This window comes from Sebastes umbrosus, chromosome 10 (genome assembly GCF_015220745.1).
Source record: "Sebastes umbrosus isolate fSebUmb1 chromosome 10, fSebUmb1.pri, whole genome shotgun sequence".
Taxonomy (NCBI): Eukaryota; Metazoa; Chordata; class Actinopteri; order Perciformes; family Sebastidae; genus Sebastes; species Sebastes umbrosus.
This window is the reverse complement of record NC_051278.1, coordinates 8,262,222-8,278,341: the sequence shown is the minus strand read 5'-3', so window position 1 is coordinate 8,278,341 and position 16,120 is coordinate 8,262,222. Positions and strand designations below refer to the sequence as shown.

Below are 16,120 nucleotides of genomic sequence, written 5' to 3'. Positions count from 1 at the left end.
AAATCTCCAAATGTCAAAAGTTGTTTAAACCTATGGTGTTCCTCAAGGTCTTGGTGTCTTAATTTGGTATTTTGGAGGGATTATTGATAGTTTTTATGAATTCTCGAGTGGGAAAAAAAATGGTTAAATTTAGCACCAATCTGTGTAACAAATGGTATCAAACCTACCAACTTATGAGACATAAAAGAGCATGTGAACAGTCATCATATACGTCCATCATAATGTTCTAAACCCTTATACACTTTTGCAATTTATTTTAATTAATTAATTCATGTTTATTACAGATTTATGACTAGAAAACATCTCAAATTAATCGTCAGGTTCCCAGCTTTCAGATGATGTACACCACCTCTATGTGACATCTACTGTTGACCTGCTATATCCCCCTAAACACCCCCTGAACGCCCCTAAAAAAGACAAAAATGGATCTATTATGGGTCTCAGAGGGTTAAACAAATTGTATATGTAATGCATAAATTGGAAATAAATTGACATTAGCATCCACCATTCTGTCTGTTCAATATGCAACAGGTTTAATGTTTTTATAACCTTAATTATTAAGTGACCATTTTGCCTTTAATCTGTAAATGTGGCCATATATTCTGTTTATTCTGTTTATTTGTTTTGCACAATTTAAGACTATACAACATAACAAAAAAAAAAAAAGAATAATATTCAGTGCAGGAAGAGGCAAAAAAAAACACTGGGTTTATCTGAAGCCCCCACCTAGAGACATGATTAATATAAAGAAATAATATGACTACATAATAGTGATAACAAAACAATTAGATATATATATAATAACAACAATAACAATACAGTAAATATATAAAAAAAAATAAGTGTGTGTGTGTTTGTGTGTTGCGTGGAAGTGTATGGTTAGTGCTTGTGAGGAGGATATTGATTTAAATATCCTGCTCAAGGTGATACTTCCATTTGGTGAGTTTAGTTTATAATGAGGTCAGTGTTGTTGGAAGATAAGATCAAATGTTTCTCCTAATTAAATAGCAGAATGTGAACTCTTCTCTCATTAAGAAACACAAACACCAGAAGAGGAGGAAGAAGAGCTCCACCTTCATCTGTTACTAGATATACAGATACTATATACTAGTATACTGGTATACTTATGCTATACTACACACTATATAAAGTATACTTATACTATACTATACACTATATAAAGTATACTTATACTATACTATACACTATATAAAGTATACTTATACTATACTAACTATACTATACACTATATAAAGTATACTTATACTATACTGGTATACTTATACTATACTATACACTATATAAAGTATACTTATACTATACTAACTATACTATACACTATATAAAGTATATTTATACTATACTGGTATACTTATACTATACTATACACTATATAAAGTATACTTATACTATACTATACACTATATAAAGTATACTTATACTATACTGGTATACTTATACTATACTATACACTATATAAAGTATACTTATACTATACTATACACTATATAAAGTATACTTATACTATACTATACACTATATAAAGTATACTTATACTATACTGGTATACTTATACTATACTATACACTATATAAAGTATACTTATACTATACTAACTATACTATACACTATATAAAGTATACTTATACTATACTATACACTATATAAAGTATACTTATACTATACTGGTATACTTATACTATACTATACACTATATAAAGTATACTTATACTATACTAACTATACACTATATAAAGTATACTTATACTATACTATACACTATATAAAGTATACTTATACTATACTATACTATACACTATATAAAGTATACTTATACTATACTATACTATACACTATATAAAGTATACTTATACTATACTATACTATACACTATATAAAGTATACTTATACTATACTATACTATACACTATATAAAGTATACTTATACTATACTTGTATACTTATACTATACTATACACTATATAAAGTATACTTATACTATACTTGTATACTTATACTATACCATACACTATATTAAGTAAACTTATACTAAATATATACTAAATATAACCAAACAACATTGTGAGTGGGAAAAAATAAAAAACATAAAAACCTGATACATGGACAACATGGGGACAAGCAATTACAAGACAGCAATTAAATGACCCTTTAATATATCTCAGAAGGATCCTGTACAGAAGGATCCTGTACAGAAGGATCCTGTACAGAAGAATCCTGTACAGATCCAAATCAGCTCATTCTAGTCTACACACTGCAAAAACAGCTCTACTAGAAATAAGCCAAATATTCTTAAATTTCGACAAATTTTCTTGTTTTGAGCAAAAAAATCTGCCAATGGGGTAAGCAAATTTTGCTTGGCTAGAATTCTTAAAACTAGACTATAAATCTAGACATATGAAGACTGTAATGTGTCTTAAAACTAGAAAAATAGGCCAAAATGTTGCTTATTACAAGCAAGAAATGTTTACTCAAAATGAGTGTTGTGCTTTCTTGATTAACCTGACTTTAAGATTTTTTTTACTTAATTTAAGAATGTACACCTTAATTAAGATCTTAATATCTTATTAAGAAAAAGTTATATATATATTTTCTTAAAAGAAACAAGGCTTTTTTTACTTTCTTAAAAATCCTTTTTTGCAGTGCACACACCTGTATGAACCCCCCACCTCCACCCATCTCACCTTTAAGCTCCTGATCTCGTTGAGGTGCTGCTGGAGTCTCCTGTTCACCTCCCTCATCAGGTTGCTGTGCTCCACGATGGCGCTCCTCTTGCCGGCCTCTGCTCTCCTCAGCCTCCGCACCAGCTCCTCTTTGCCCCACTTCAGCAGCTCCTCGTCGCTCATCTTGGAGATGTCCTCCTCCTTCACAGGACTCTCTGCTGCGCTCTTGGACATCTGCTGCTGCTGGTGGTGCTGATGCTGCGCGCCTTTCTCCATCCTTTCAAACTATACAGAAGGAGGCTGGCAGCAATAAAAAAAAAAAGTACTGTGTTTGGTGAATTTTCAGAGAACTAGACACCAAGACACCAAAAATACACCCTGGACAACTCTGATCCAAACGCTACTCGGGTTCCCCCCACCCACCCTGCTCTATGTCCGTGGATTTACATGGCTCTCATCGTCTCCCACGCCCATGCTGCAAGCTCCGGTGCTCTGCTGCTGCTATACCCTCCAGATGTTAGAGCATCAGTCCGCCTCCTGCTGCTGATGATGCTGCTGCTGCGCCCTTGGACGGCTTGGCTGCAGGGCGGTTTCTCTCCAGGTGCATGCCGGCCGATCTTTGCGCACAAGAGGACAGGAGGACAGGAGGAAGAGGAGGAGGAGGATGAAGAGGAGGAGGGGTGGGACTGCAAGGGGAGGTTGCAGGTGCATAGCCGGAGAGCCAGGATGAGGATGATGAAGGTGCGTTATTGGAGAGGACAGAATCTCCCTCCTCTCTCTCTCTCTCCCTCTCTCTCTCTCTCTCTCTCTGCTGGCTCCTCTCTGTCTGGTTGCGCCATCAGCTGGTATCACCACATTACTACATGTAGTACTACATGACATGTACTTCCTGCTCAAGGTGATACTTCCATTTGGTGAGTTGAGTTTATAATGAGGCCAGTGGTGGCAGATAGGATTAAATGTTACTATACTGGTATACTTATACTATACTATACTATACTATACTATACTATACTATACTATACACTATATAAAGTATACTTATACTATACGGGTATACTTATACTATACACTATATAAAGTATACTTATACTATACTATACTATACTATACTATACTATACACTATATAAAGTATACTTATACTATACTATACTATACTATACACTATATAAAGTATACTTATACTATAGGGGTATAGGGGTATACTTATACTATACTATACTATACTATACACTATATAAAGTATACTTATACTATACGGGTATACTTACACTATATAAAGTATACTTACACTCGTATACTATACACTATATAAAGTATACTCATACTATACTTGTATAATTATACTATACGGGTCTACTTATACTATACACTATATAAAGTATACTTATACTATACTTGTATAATTATACTATACGGGTATACTTATACTATACACTATATAAAGTATACATATACCATACACTATATACATTATACTATACTATACTATACACTATATAAAGTATACTTATACTATACTTGTATAATTATACTATACTATACTCTACACTATATAAAGTATACTTATACTCGTATACTATACACTATATAAAGTATACTTATACTATACTAGTATACTATACTATAAACTATATAAAGTATACTTATACTATACTAGTATACTATACTATAAACTATATAAAGTATACTTATACTATGCTCGACTGTCTCAGTCAGCAGATTCATTTACAAGAATTTGCCAAATTTTAAGATACGTGGTAAACTAAGTAACAGTTAGGTAAATAAAACTCTTTTTATTATAGTTGGACAAAGTTTCTCTCAAAGTTAACTCTCTTCGTAGCCACTCTGGCCGGACTTTCCCACAATTATGAAAATTGAGTGACATGTTGTGAACAGATAAAACACACAAACACGCCATATCATACGATCGTCATATGACCTCGATCTTGATCTGAACATTGAGACACGTCGAAGGGTTTTGGGCGGGTCCACTGTCAAATCATTAAGTCTTTTATGAACACTTCCTGTTAGTCCACATTTCTGAAGACTTTGCGTGAGGGAATTACCCACAGTTCATAGCGCTCTGACGTTAAACACAGGGTTACCAGGGGGAAGTAAAAAAAGAAAAGAAAAAGGAAAACAAAGAGGACGGCACATGGGTGTTCAGCCTGGCATATTTAAATTTACACAAACATTAAGGATTTAGGATGGTACATTAAAGACACATGAAATCAGAGGAATGCAGTATTAGACTATAAGACACACCTGGTTTATTCATCAAGTATTTCTTTTAATTTTGCTGAATGAAGTTTGGCAAAACTGAGTAAACTGAGTTTTTGACAGTTACCTCTCGTCTCGTAAGGCAAGAGCCTGGAAGACGTTCATATTGGCAGTAAAATACGTGAAATAAAACAACACATTCTCACTCCCAACTCGTCAAATACCGCCGCTTGGTCAGTGCCCCTCGGTATCGGAGAACGACGCACGGGGTACCCCTCTTGCGTTACTTTTGGACGGACCGGGGACAGCGTGTCAATATACACTCGTTATATGCGTAGTGTCCTTTCAAAATAAACTTTTCAATGGAAGTTAGGTTTAGGCAACACAACCACGTAGTTAGGGTTAAGAAACAGTCGTGGATGAAGTTAGCTTCACTGACTAGCGAATCACAACATAAGTCAACGTTACTTTTAATTTCACACGGGACACAAATACCAGCTTCCTAGTTGAAAGTTTGTTTGACCCATCTACCGCCACTCCCGCCTGCCCTTAGCGGACTCTCATGCTATTAATACTACGTCACTTGCTCCGACCATCGAATAACGCCGCGGGTGAGTTTACTTTGGAGTTAGTTGAAAGCCTGGTTCGTCACATATTGTTGCTAAAGGGTGCCTCCGTGCGTCGGTTTCCGATGCCGAGGGGCGCTGACCATACGGTGGTATTTGAGTTGGGAGTGAAAACGGGTTGAATCCGTTCATCCGTTTTCTTGTGCTTATCCGGGGCCGGGTCGTGGGGGCAGCAGGCTTAGCAGGGAATTCCAGACGTCCCTCTCCCCAGCAACGCTTTAATCTCTCCAGCGTGTTCTGGGTCTACCCCGAGACCTCTCACCAATTGGACGTACACGGAAGACCTGCAAAGGGAGGAGCCATCCTGATCAGATGCCCGAACCATCTCCTTTGGCCCCTTTCGACGCAAAGGAGCAGGGGCTCTACTCTGAGCTCCCTCCGAGACGGGTTGAATAAAAACCCACAATTGGCGTCATCAAGGTAACGTGATATGTCACTGCAAAGTGCTGTCCCATTCCATTTCAAACCCTTGCAGCCTCTCACACTCAACCATTTTCCTGAGGCCTGTACTACGAAGCAGGATTTGGGGTTGGCGAGGTAACTTTGTTTCACACCGCCGGAATCGGCGACGCAGCTGAAAGAAGGCTGAAATAGTCATAAACGCCACATCACTGTCAAAAGCCATAATAAAGAGTTACCTATTCATCAATTCTATTCTGAAAGCTTTTTATAAATCACTATCTAGACGACTATATCTGACTTTTGAAGCCGTTAAATTAATTAAACTGCTAATTTACGCATTCACACAGCATTTTTTACTTTTGCCAGCTGTCCTTCCTGCATTTGGCAGTTTCAACTGTGTTACTTTTATTGTGGATTATGTGCTGAACTTCTGCTCTTCCTTTGTAAAATGTGCTGCTCTTTACTGAGTTGATAACCACTGTCGTAGGACCACTTAGCGGGATCTCATTTGTTAGGGTTAGTTAAACCAGATAACCTCTGGTGACGTCAGTCAAGTCCCTGAGGGTTCAGGGTTTAAGGCCTTAGGGGGGACGCTGGGATTGGGCCTTTAGACTCCTCTCTGAAGTGTAACAGTGGCGTATTAACATTATACCCCGCAGCGCTACAAGTTCCAGCCTTCACAGAGTTGATGCATGTGCATGAAAGCAAGAAATCATTCAGAAAAACACATAAAATATTGACTCACTGTTAAACTGTGAAACTATGTGGCAGCAATGTTTGACGGGAAGAGGAAAACAAAGTGGGAGTGCCTGTGCGACCTGATAAACTGGTACGTTGAGTTGTGTCATTGTCAGTCCATTTAAATAGGCAGGAGTGTGTCTGCAGCTGCATCTGTTGAGTTACTTTGCAGAGTCCGATAAGATGGAGCTGCTACTGTTCGTGCTCGTCCTGGTGTCGTTCTGCGGAGCACAGACATGGACGCCTCCAGCGTTTTGTCATGGCAAACCATGCCCTGAATACAGTGTGGTTGAGACAAACACAGAAAAGGTAGGTTTCAGAGCAGTTCACACACAGCCTTGGTATGCTATTTTTCTAGAGTGTATGTAGAAAAACAGTTTTATGTTTCTGGTGTTTACAGGACTATGAGTTGCGTTCGTATGTTGCCACTGACTGGATTACCACCAAGATGGCAGGCACTACCATAATTGATTTCACGGCTGCACGTACAAGGTTGAGCAACGTTGGAGGTATGTCAGGGTGAAACCAAAAATTTCTCTCATACAGTTTGTTTTTTGTGATGCTAATAGCTAATTTGATACACCGGTACAATTCATGTGCTATAATTAAAACTAGGATTTATCACAATATTTAACAAGTCATTAGAGAATACCAGCTTTGTAATGTTGTTCATCAATAAACGAAGGTTAATCAAGTAGTTTTGTTGCCTAAACCTAACCAATCATTTCACAAAGTGCATGCGTGATATGAGGCTGATATGAAACATGTTTTTGGTTCAGAAACATTGACATTCAACGTATCCCATGGTTTGCAGAAACGTACAATGCCAACATTTGTTTTCTGGCGAAACAGTTGCTTGAAGATCTGTTTGAGTTGTCCAAGTTTTGTACAAAACAAATACATGTTTTTAAGTTTTGCCTGATGACAAGATGACAAACCACTGGGTTGTTTCCTCGGAAACATGCCCGTGTCCCTGTAGTGCCGTATAGTTTTGCATATAAGCTTCTTACCATTTCGTACCATGTTTATCTTTTCCAGGTTATTCTGACTCCTGGCCGTCGCTGGCCACCGTCAAAAATGGCAGCGAATATTGGCTGTCCTGGTTTGTTGCTCCTGGATCAAATGTAATAATATCCAATCCATTAGTCATAAAAGAATCAAGACCTAAAGCCGATGTCTATGTCAGGTGAACACCTTCTTTTATCCTTCAATTTATTGTTATGTTGGGGTTACATTTAACAGACATTCAACACTTTAATTATGTAACATGACCTTTATTGGGGTCAGAATTTACTGTAACTGAGAATTCACACTCTTCACACTATTCATTTTCAGATTTAAGTGATCGGTTAATTTGGCATATATATTGTGCAAAATAAAACATGACACACATACCAGCCTAAACCTCACAGTGAATGATGACTTTGCCAAAGTATTTGATGTAATCTGAAACCATTTTTTTCTGTCATTGTTTCCATGTCATACAACAGAACCATTAATGCCATTCCAGGCATCAAAGAAGGTAAAGAAAAGGCAGAGAAGTTCTGTGAAGACTTGACGTATTCAAATTGTAATAGTTACTCTGCGGCTGGCTATGACACCTTTTGGTCTACTACTCACCACAATGAGATCTGGATCAACAAAATCTAGTAAACTGTACATCATATAACCACTGTTACTTATCCTCTAAATCAAATGCAACAATCAATAATCAACGAATTCTCTTTTTTCTACTTCACTACAATCTTGCTGAAATAAACAGTGTCACAACAATAGACAAATTGTAGGATCCAGACAGATAGACAGACAGGCTCAGGTGCTTCTGTTTGCATGCTGAAAACCGGTTTCAGGAATGTCGTGGTGTTTACCAGCAGCCCTTCACACTTCCTAGTACTGATATTGGTAATGCTTCTTGCTCATAAACAAATATATCTACTTTAAACAAACAATAAACTGTTGACAGCTTTATCTTTGTTTGCATGTGTGGTTAATGTCTTCATCTTGTCTTAATGTAATTGTAAATATGCCTTTAGCACCTAAGGTATTTTTTTTTATTTTACTTGTACCCACTGGATCTTATTTGGAGAGTATAAATTTATAGATTTGTGTTTATTCAGCCCAGTCGCACAGCAGTTTGAGTAATAGTCACGAAATTTAATGTATTAAGTTTTTTTTGTGATGGTCAGCACGAAATCAATTCCATTTATGTAATCAACGTAATTGTGAACCATGAACGTAGGGAGGAGATAGGGTTTGATGGCTGGCTTTCTCCCAGGAGACCGTTGTTGGTGCCCCGTGTGAAACAACACGTCAAAGTTGATTTATTTGTCACGTAACTTCCGTACTTATAAGTTACAGCACTTCCGGTGTTATTTAAACCCAAACCGCAACCTTTTCCTAAACCTAACTAAGTTGTTTTTTTTGCCTAAGCCTAACCAAGTCAATCTATTCCTAAACCTAACTAAGTAGCTTTATTTTGAAAAGACTAGAGCGGAAATTGTCACGTGCGTCACGTGTTGCCGGACATTCGTAGAAAACGAAAATATGTTGTTGAAAGTCGTGTCGAGCATCATGAAAAAAAGGGAAATTCGTATTTATGTACGCGAATCAAATAGATTAAATTTCGTGACTATTTAACAAACTGCTGTGAGACTGTGTTGGTTTATTACAAGCAAAGCTACTTATTGCTCGGAACTGGGGGGAAATTGATAAGCCAATTACAGATGTCTGGGTTCAAAATATGGCACATTATATGGGATTGGAAAATATAAGGTACACTTTGAGAGGTAAACTTTCTTTATGAAGAAATTTGTAAACCATTCAATCGTTATTTAAAAGGAAAGTTTGGATGTTTTGAAGTGGAATTATATGAGGTACTTATCCATTGTCAGTGTATTACCTACAATAGACGGCAGTCAGCACGCCCCCGGTTTGCAGAAGCAGACAGGAGTACCGACACAAGAGCAACAACAACAACAGCAAAACATGTTTTCGACACCTTAAACAAAGGCTCACCTAAATATTTAGAACATTTTCACCGCTCCCGTCAAACAGGTTTCTGTTTGATATGTGTCTGTGACAGGCTCAGTTTAAGAGCTAGAGTGAATGAGGCCAAATAATGCTCCGAAGTAAGGCTAAAATTTGGAGAGGAAAAACTGGCATGGCCATTTTCAAAGCTGTCTCTTGATCTCTGACCTCAAGATATGTGAATGTAAATGGGTTCTATGGGTACCCATGAGTCTCATCTTTACAGACATGCCCACTTAAATATGATGTTTTTTACATGCAGTATAAATGTGTTATTTCCGCCTATTCTAAAATGGTGTATTTGAATATTTCTGCATACTGGGGTCCCTAAACAGTCTTGGAATAAGATAAATTTGGTATCACTGAAAAGCTGAGACTCTTGTGGATCTAATGAGCCCAACTGTGTTAATGTGTGATGATGTTAGTCCCCATAGTAGACAATTCATTGTAGTGAGGCAATTTTATTAAACTTGACTTCACTTTATAAGATGACCTGTGGTGACCTCTAGGATAATCACAGCCTCATGAAACTGGCTGGAAAACCGGTTTCAGGAACGTTGTGGTGTTTACCAGCAGTCCTTCACTCTTCTTAGTAATTATATTTTTGGCGTCTGGTAATGCTTCCTGCTCCAAACATATCTGCTGCAAATAAACAATGAACTGTTGACAGCTTTATCTTTGTTTGCATGTGTGGTTAATGTTTTCATCTTGTCTTAATGTAATTGTAAATATGCCTTTAGAACCTAAGATATTTTTTTATTTTACTTGTAACCACTGGATCTTATTTTGAGAGTATAAATGTATAGATTTGTGTTTATTCAGCCCAGTCGCACAACAGTCTGTGAAATAGTCACGAAATTAAATGTATTGATTCGTGTACGAAGACACGAGTTTCACATTTTTTCCATGATGGTCAGCACGAAATCAATTCCATTTATGTAATCAACGTAATTGTATAATATGACCTGTGGTGACCTCTAGGATAATCACAACCTCATGAAACTTTACAGCCACAAACTACAGACCCAGAGCATTCAGAGGATGCTAGATTGACAATAAGGGGGTTCCTGAGCAGTTTACACAACAGAAGTGCTCGTCATCCAATCGCCAAAAAATGCAATTCTTGCAGAAATCTTTTGAAACCACATCACAGCTTTTTCTATGGTGTTCCTCAAGGTCTTGGTGTCTTAATATGGTATTTTGGAGGGATTATTAATCATTTTTTATCAATTCTCTAGTGGTCAAAACATTGTTAAATTTAGCACCAGATCTGTGTAACAAATGGTATCAACCCAAAAAGTGCTGCAACAACTTATGAAACATAATAGAGCATGGGAATAGACATCATATACTTCCATCGCGATGTTCTAAACCCTCATTCACTCTAAACGTTCAACATTTGAATAATCGCCTAACCAAAGCACAATGTTTATACAGATTTATGACTAGAAAAACATCTCAAATTAATCTTCAGGTTCACAACTTTCAGATGATGTACACCACTTCTATGTGACATCCACTGTTGACCTACTATCTCCCCCTTAAGACCTCCCTGTACCCCCTTAAAAAGGACAGAAAATTGATAGAAGAGGTTAAAAGAGAAACAAAAGCATGCAGTGGTCAAAAGACTAGAAATGAGACTAAACGAGACTAGAGACTAGAACTAAACGATCCTAACTATGGAAAATTAGACTTAAAAATCTGCTGATGAATTTCAGTGCTACTGCCAGGAGTGTACCACTGGAGTGTGATGCCTGATATTTAACACTAGATGGTGCTGTAGGTGTAGTTAACATATCAGACTTGGTGAATGGAGCAACCCCCTAAAAGAGGCTGAATTTGATTTTGACTGACATTTTTCCTCTATAGTTGTCACAAAACAAGATAACACCATTTGCTAGCCATTTCAGTCAGGTGTGTGCAGTCACGTGTCCTAGCAGGTTGGAAAGATGTATGAAACATTTTGGGTAAACTTGATTGTTTTGATATCAATATGTGATATAGTAAGGTAGTATAGGTGTGCTTTGTGAAAGTCAGGGGTGGAAGAAGTATTCAGACTATTATTATTTAATACCACAATGAAGAAATAGCCTCTGTTAACAGTAAAAGCCCTGCATTCAAAATAATGTATGTATTGTACTTAACTACAGTGCTTAAGTAAATGTATTTATTTACTTTCCACCACTGGTGATATAGAAGGATTGTTGACTCAGTTTAATTTACGTCCGTAACTTAAATAACATCACAAACTATTTCAAGCCGAACCGTGATCTTTTATTAAACCTAACCAAGTAGTCTTGTTGCGTTTTTGTTTCAATTTACAACATTAACCACGTTTAAAACTGTTTAAAACTACGACCATAATCCGGGAGAAAATATGTTTCCCTCGAAATGTAATTGAAAACACAGTTTAGCTGTGTGGGAATGTAATTTTGTAGGAGACAGGGCTGCGTTAACAGTATGAGTCACTGATATAGACTAAGCTCAGTAAAAGCTGCTGCTCCACAGCAGGTTTCTCTCAGAGAACAGAAAGTAACCTTGAACCAGAGCAGCGTATCACTGTTTCTCACCACCAGACCCTCATCCACTCAAAGGACACACTCAGTCGCCACAGCAACCGTTTCTATAGCGGGAAGCCGGGCCCGGTGCGTCAGGTATGTAATCACACTTTTATGGAGTAAAGGTAGAAGAGCGTGACTGCATGACTCATACTTAATAAGGACTTACTCACCCATCTACTCTCTTACATGCTTCTCAACACATCTATAGATGAAAGGAACACTTTTAGAATCTGATTTAACTGATTATATATTTGAGATCATTCAACATGATTTGGACTCATTTTTGAACACAGACCCTTAAAGCATGCACTCTATTATGGCTGATATGAGGCATCTGACGGAGCACAACTTTGACATCACTGTTTTATGAGGTGTAATGCAGACAAACATGTATGCGTATATGTTTTTTTTCCTTTTCTGACTGTTAACATGGATGGTTGTGCGTTGTTGTTTGAATTTTATGACACTTATATGACAATTTCCTGGTTCAATCTCACAACACAAAACACACTGAACAAGAAAGCAGTGGAAAGGATTGTCATCTTATTACTGCAAGTATTTTACTGACTAGTGCCTCAAAGATTTATTAAGAAATGTCCTGTGGTGAGTTCAACCTATAATACACAGTGCCATGTCATTGTTCCGCAGGCCCATTATTATGAAACCCCAATAGCCCGAATAATGTCCCATATTGCCGAAAGCCCTTTTGTCCGACAGCCCATTATCCCGAAAACAAACGTCCATTGTTCCGAAAATACAAACTCTCCGTGCAATGAACAGAAGCAAATGGCTAATTATCATGCAGAATGCCATCATCGGACCTTGGTGAGGCATGACACGCCATACTCTGCCTCTGGTTGGCTTACCCTGATAATCTTAACCTACACCTAACTAACCTCACTCCTCATTCCTAAACCTAACCAACACAACCAACGAAGGTAATAAGAGGCAGGGTGGCGGGTCATGCCTTCGCCAGTAGGAAAAAAAACAGGAAGGTCCGATGACGTCATTAAAGTAGGACAATGAGAACACCAACTCTTGATTGTCTATCCCGTTATCTCAAGTAACCCGGTCTCACGGGAAGGCGTATAAATAGCATGACATTACGACATTCTGCGTGTCCTGAGGACGCGTTTTAGGGTTTTCGCGTGCCATTTGCACACCACAAAACAAAACTATGGTAACGTCCACAGTTAGGTTGAGGCAACAAACCCACTTAGTTAGGTTTAGGAAAGACGTCATGGTTGGGCTTAAAAGAAGTACGTAAACTAAGTAAAATATATACGGTATCAACGTAACAAAAGTACGGAAAACACATCACAAATGTCTCTAAAAACATGCGACAAACTAACGAAACTTGCAAAACAAAACACCGTTCTCCTGGTTAAAAGTCCTGTGTTTGTTGATCGTTATTGTACATGGTTACCTACCCCGGCGATGTGTTGTACCTTCTGTTCCCACTCAGTAGTGATTATATCTGGTTAAAGGGATTGTACGCAGCTCTATAACATCAATGTATCATTTTCACATTAAATGTGTGATTATGTTTTAATTATTGTATTAATCATCACTAAGCAACACTATGGCCAAGAGGATTAGAAGCCTCCACGCTGCATTTCACATCATGTTCACATCGGACTGGATTTAGCAGGAAATCTGAGGAATTGTTTTGTGGAGCAAACCTGGAGGAGGGCTGCTCGTCTTTTTATTTTCTCATAGACTTCTATACAATCAGACATTGCAACCAGAGGAGTCGCCCCCTGCTGGATATTAGAAAGAATACAAGTTTAACGCACTTCTCCATTGGCTCCACTTCTCAGACCTGGAGTCGCCCAATGGATTGAACCACCAAAATTGAAAGCGACGTGCGCATCTTAGAGCATCAAACTGTTAGAAATGTTTACTCTGATTTCACTGTATGAGAAATAATCTGTACTGTGATTTACTGAAAAGTCTCCTCTGCCTATTTCCTTAATAAGTCCCTTTTCTTCTCTCTCTCTCTCTCTGTGACGCATGTACACACTTTCTGCTTGAAACATGTGTGTCTGTTTGTCACGCCCATGGGTATGTGTGTGTGTGTGTGTGTGTGTGTGTGTGTCCTCTTGAGGACAGTGGAGTCTGATAGGAGAAGTCAGTGTCAGCCCTGCGGGAAGATGCCTGCTAATAGAGTTTGCTCTGTGGAGGAGAGTGCTCTAAGAATGTAATGTTGACGTATTCAGCCATGTGTGTGTGTGTGTGTGTGTGTGTGTTTGTGTGTGCCTGCGTGCATGCGTGCATACACACAACACATAATGGTCCTCTAATATCGGTCCATCTGAGTTTTTTTACTCCACCGCAGAAGAACTTTTGTGGACATAAACACTCACTAAGAGTGTATTGAATAAGGTCTTTTTTAGTTTGTAGTCTATGTGAATGTGAGAAATCTTAGACGTTCTGAATTTGATATTCAGAGCATATCTAGTGCCTCCCCACAGCTCTCAACATGGCTTTAATGTAATTCTGATCTGATGATGATGTTGGATGAAACGGATCACCAAAGTGAGTACAATTCATCCTGTGGGGAGCATGAATGTCCAGCCTGTTCTCATTCCCAGGGCGATAAATACCGCCGCACACGGCACCCTAGCCCCGGTATGAAGCCAACACATTTTCACTCCCAACTCGTCAAATACCACCGCTTGGTCAGCGCCCCTCGGCATCAGACCGAAGCACGGGGTACCCCTCTTACGTTACTTTTGGACGGACCGGGGACGGCATGTCAATATACACTCGTTACATGCATAGTGTCCTTTCAAAATAAACTTCCGTTTTCATAGGAGGTTAGGTTTAGGGAAGACAACCACTTAGTTAGGGTGAGGAAACAGTCGTAGTTGACGTTAACTTCACTGACTAATGACTCACAGGACTAACGACTGAAGTGACAAAATAAGTCAACGTTTGTTTGCTTAAAATAACTACGTTTGTACAGTGAAAATGTGACTTAACGTTGTGAACACAGGACACGAATGAACAGATAATTGTAACGTGAAAGTGAAACTCAACACACGGGGCACGGACAGCGGTCTCCTGGATGAAAGCCCTGTGTTTGTTGGACCTATCCACCTCTCCTCCCACCTGGTGTGTTTCTTTTGCTCTTTAAACTATGTCACCACAGCACTTTCCCTGTGCGTTTACTGTTGCGGATGGGTTTACATTGTAGTTAATGGAAAGTCCGATGCGTCTCATACCGGCACTAAAGGGTGCCTTGCGCGCTAGTATCGAACACCGACGGCCGTGACAAAGTGTCTGTATTTGACGCCCTGGAAATGAGAGCGGGCTGGGGTAGAGCATGAGGACCTCATGTTTCCTTTGGCGCCTGACAACAATACAGCACAGTGCATGTAAACAAAGGGGAGACATTAATTCATTAAAATAACATTAATGCCATTTTAGTTGCTCATTTCATTATGTAATCTTGTCACTTGCGTATGTTGTATTTGCATAACACTAGCAGGTGGAAACACATTTGTTTGCAGTTTATTTTGTCATCAGTTCGGATGGAGGTTTGGTTGGACACATGACTTACAGTGTTTGTGGACAGCCTTTACACTGGAAACACAGCACTGTGCATTATCATAATGTAGTTTATGTCACTGCTGTCCCATTGCAAGTGGACAGTGTTGATATGGACTTGCATGGATTATATGGCATTAGTTTTCCCACACTGGGTTTGGTGCAGGATTAGTCAAATCACTTGAGCGGGAAGGCAGATTTTCTCAGTCATACAGTCTCTCTCTCTGTCTATGTCCATCTCACTGTCACTGTAACACACACACACACACACACACACACACACACACACACACACACACACACACACA

At 38.5% G+C, this 16,120-nt stretch overlaps 2 protein-coding genes and 1 long non-coding RNA gene across 4 annotated transcripts in view; 1 reads left to right on the top strand and 2 right to left on the bottom strand.

Annotated features, from left to right (window-relative positions):
* Nucleotides 1–3,630, bottom strand: part of ccdc85a (coiled-coil domain containing 85A) — a 31,809-nt gene extending 28,179 nt beyond the window's left edge. For both annotated transcript variants that reach the window (XR_005208661.1, XM_037783305.1), the window contains exon 1: nucleotides 2,703–3,630. Coding sequence is in view for 1 of the 2 variants with exons in the window: in XM_037783305.1 (XP_037639233.1) it covers nucleotides 2,703–2,957 (255 nt within the window). In the remaining variant the exon portion in view is untranslated. The remainder of the gene's footprint in view (nucleotides 1–2,702) is intronic.
* Nucleotides 3,631–6,796: 3,166 nt separating this feature from the next.
* Nucleotides 6,797–8,640, top strand: soul2 (heme-binding protein soul2). The gene is made up of 4 exons (XM_037781410.1): nucleotides 6,797–6,981; nucleotides 7,073–7,181; nucleotides 7,711–7,858; nucleotides 8,163–8,640. Exons 1-4 carry the CDS (start codon nucleotides 6,856–6,858, stop codon nucleotides 8,320–8,322), a joined length of 543 nt encoding a protein of 180 aa, XP_037637338.1. The 5' UTR covers nucleotides 6,797–6,855; the 3' UTR covers nucleotides 8,323–8,640.
* Nucleotides 8,641–9,979: 1,339 nt separating this feature from the next.
* On the bottom strand, nucleotides 9,980–10,743 carry LOC119495945. Its single transcript, XR_005208596.1, has 2 exons — nucleotides 10,693–10,743; nucleotides 9,980–10,220 (listed from the first exon to the last, which is right to left on the bottom strand). It is a non-coding gene; the product is annotated as an uncharacterized LOC119495945 (long non-coding RNA).
* Nucleotides 10,744–16,120: the final 5,377 nt, after the last annotated feature.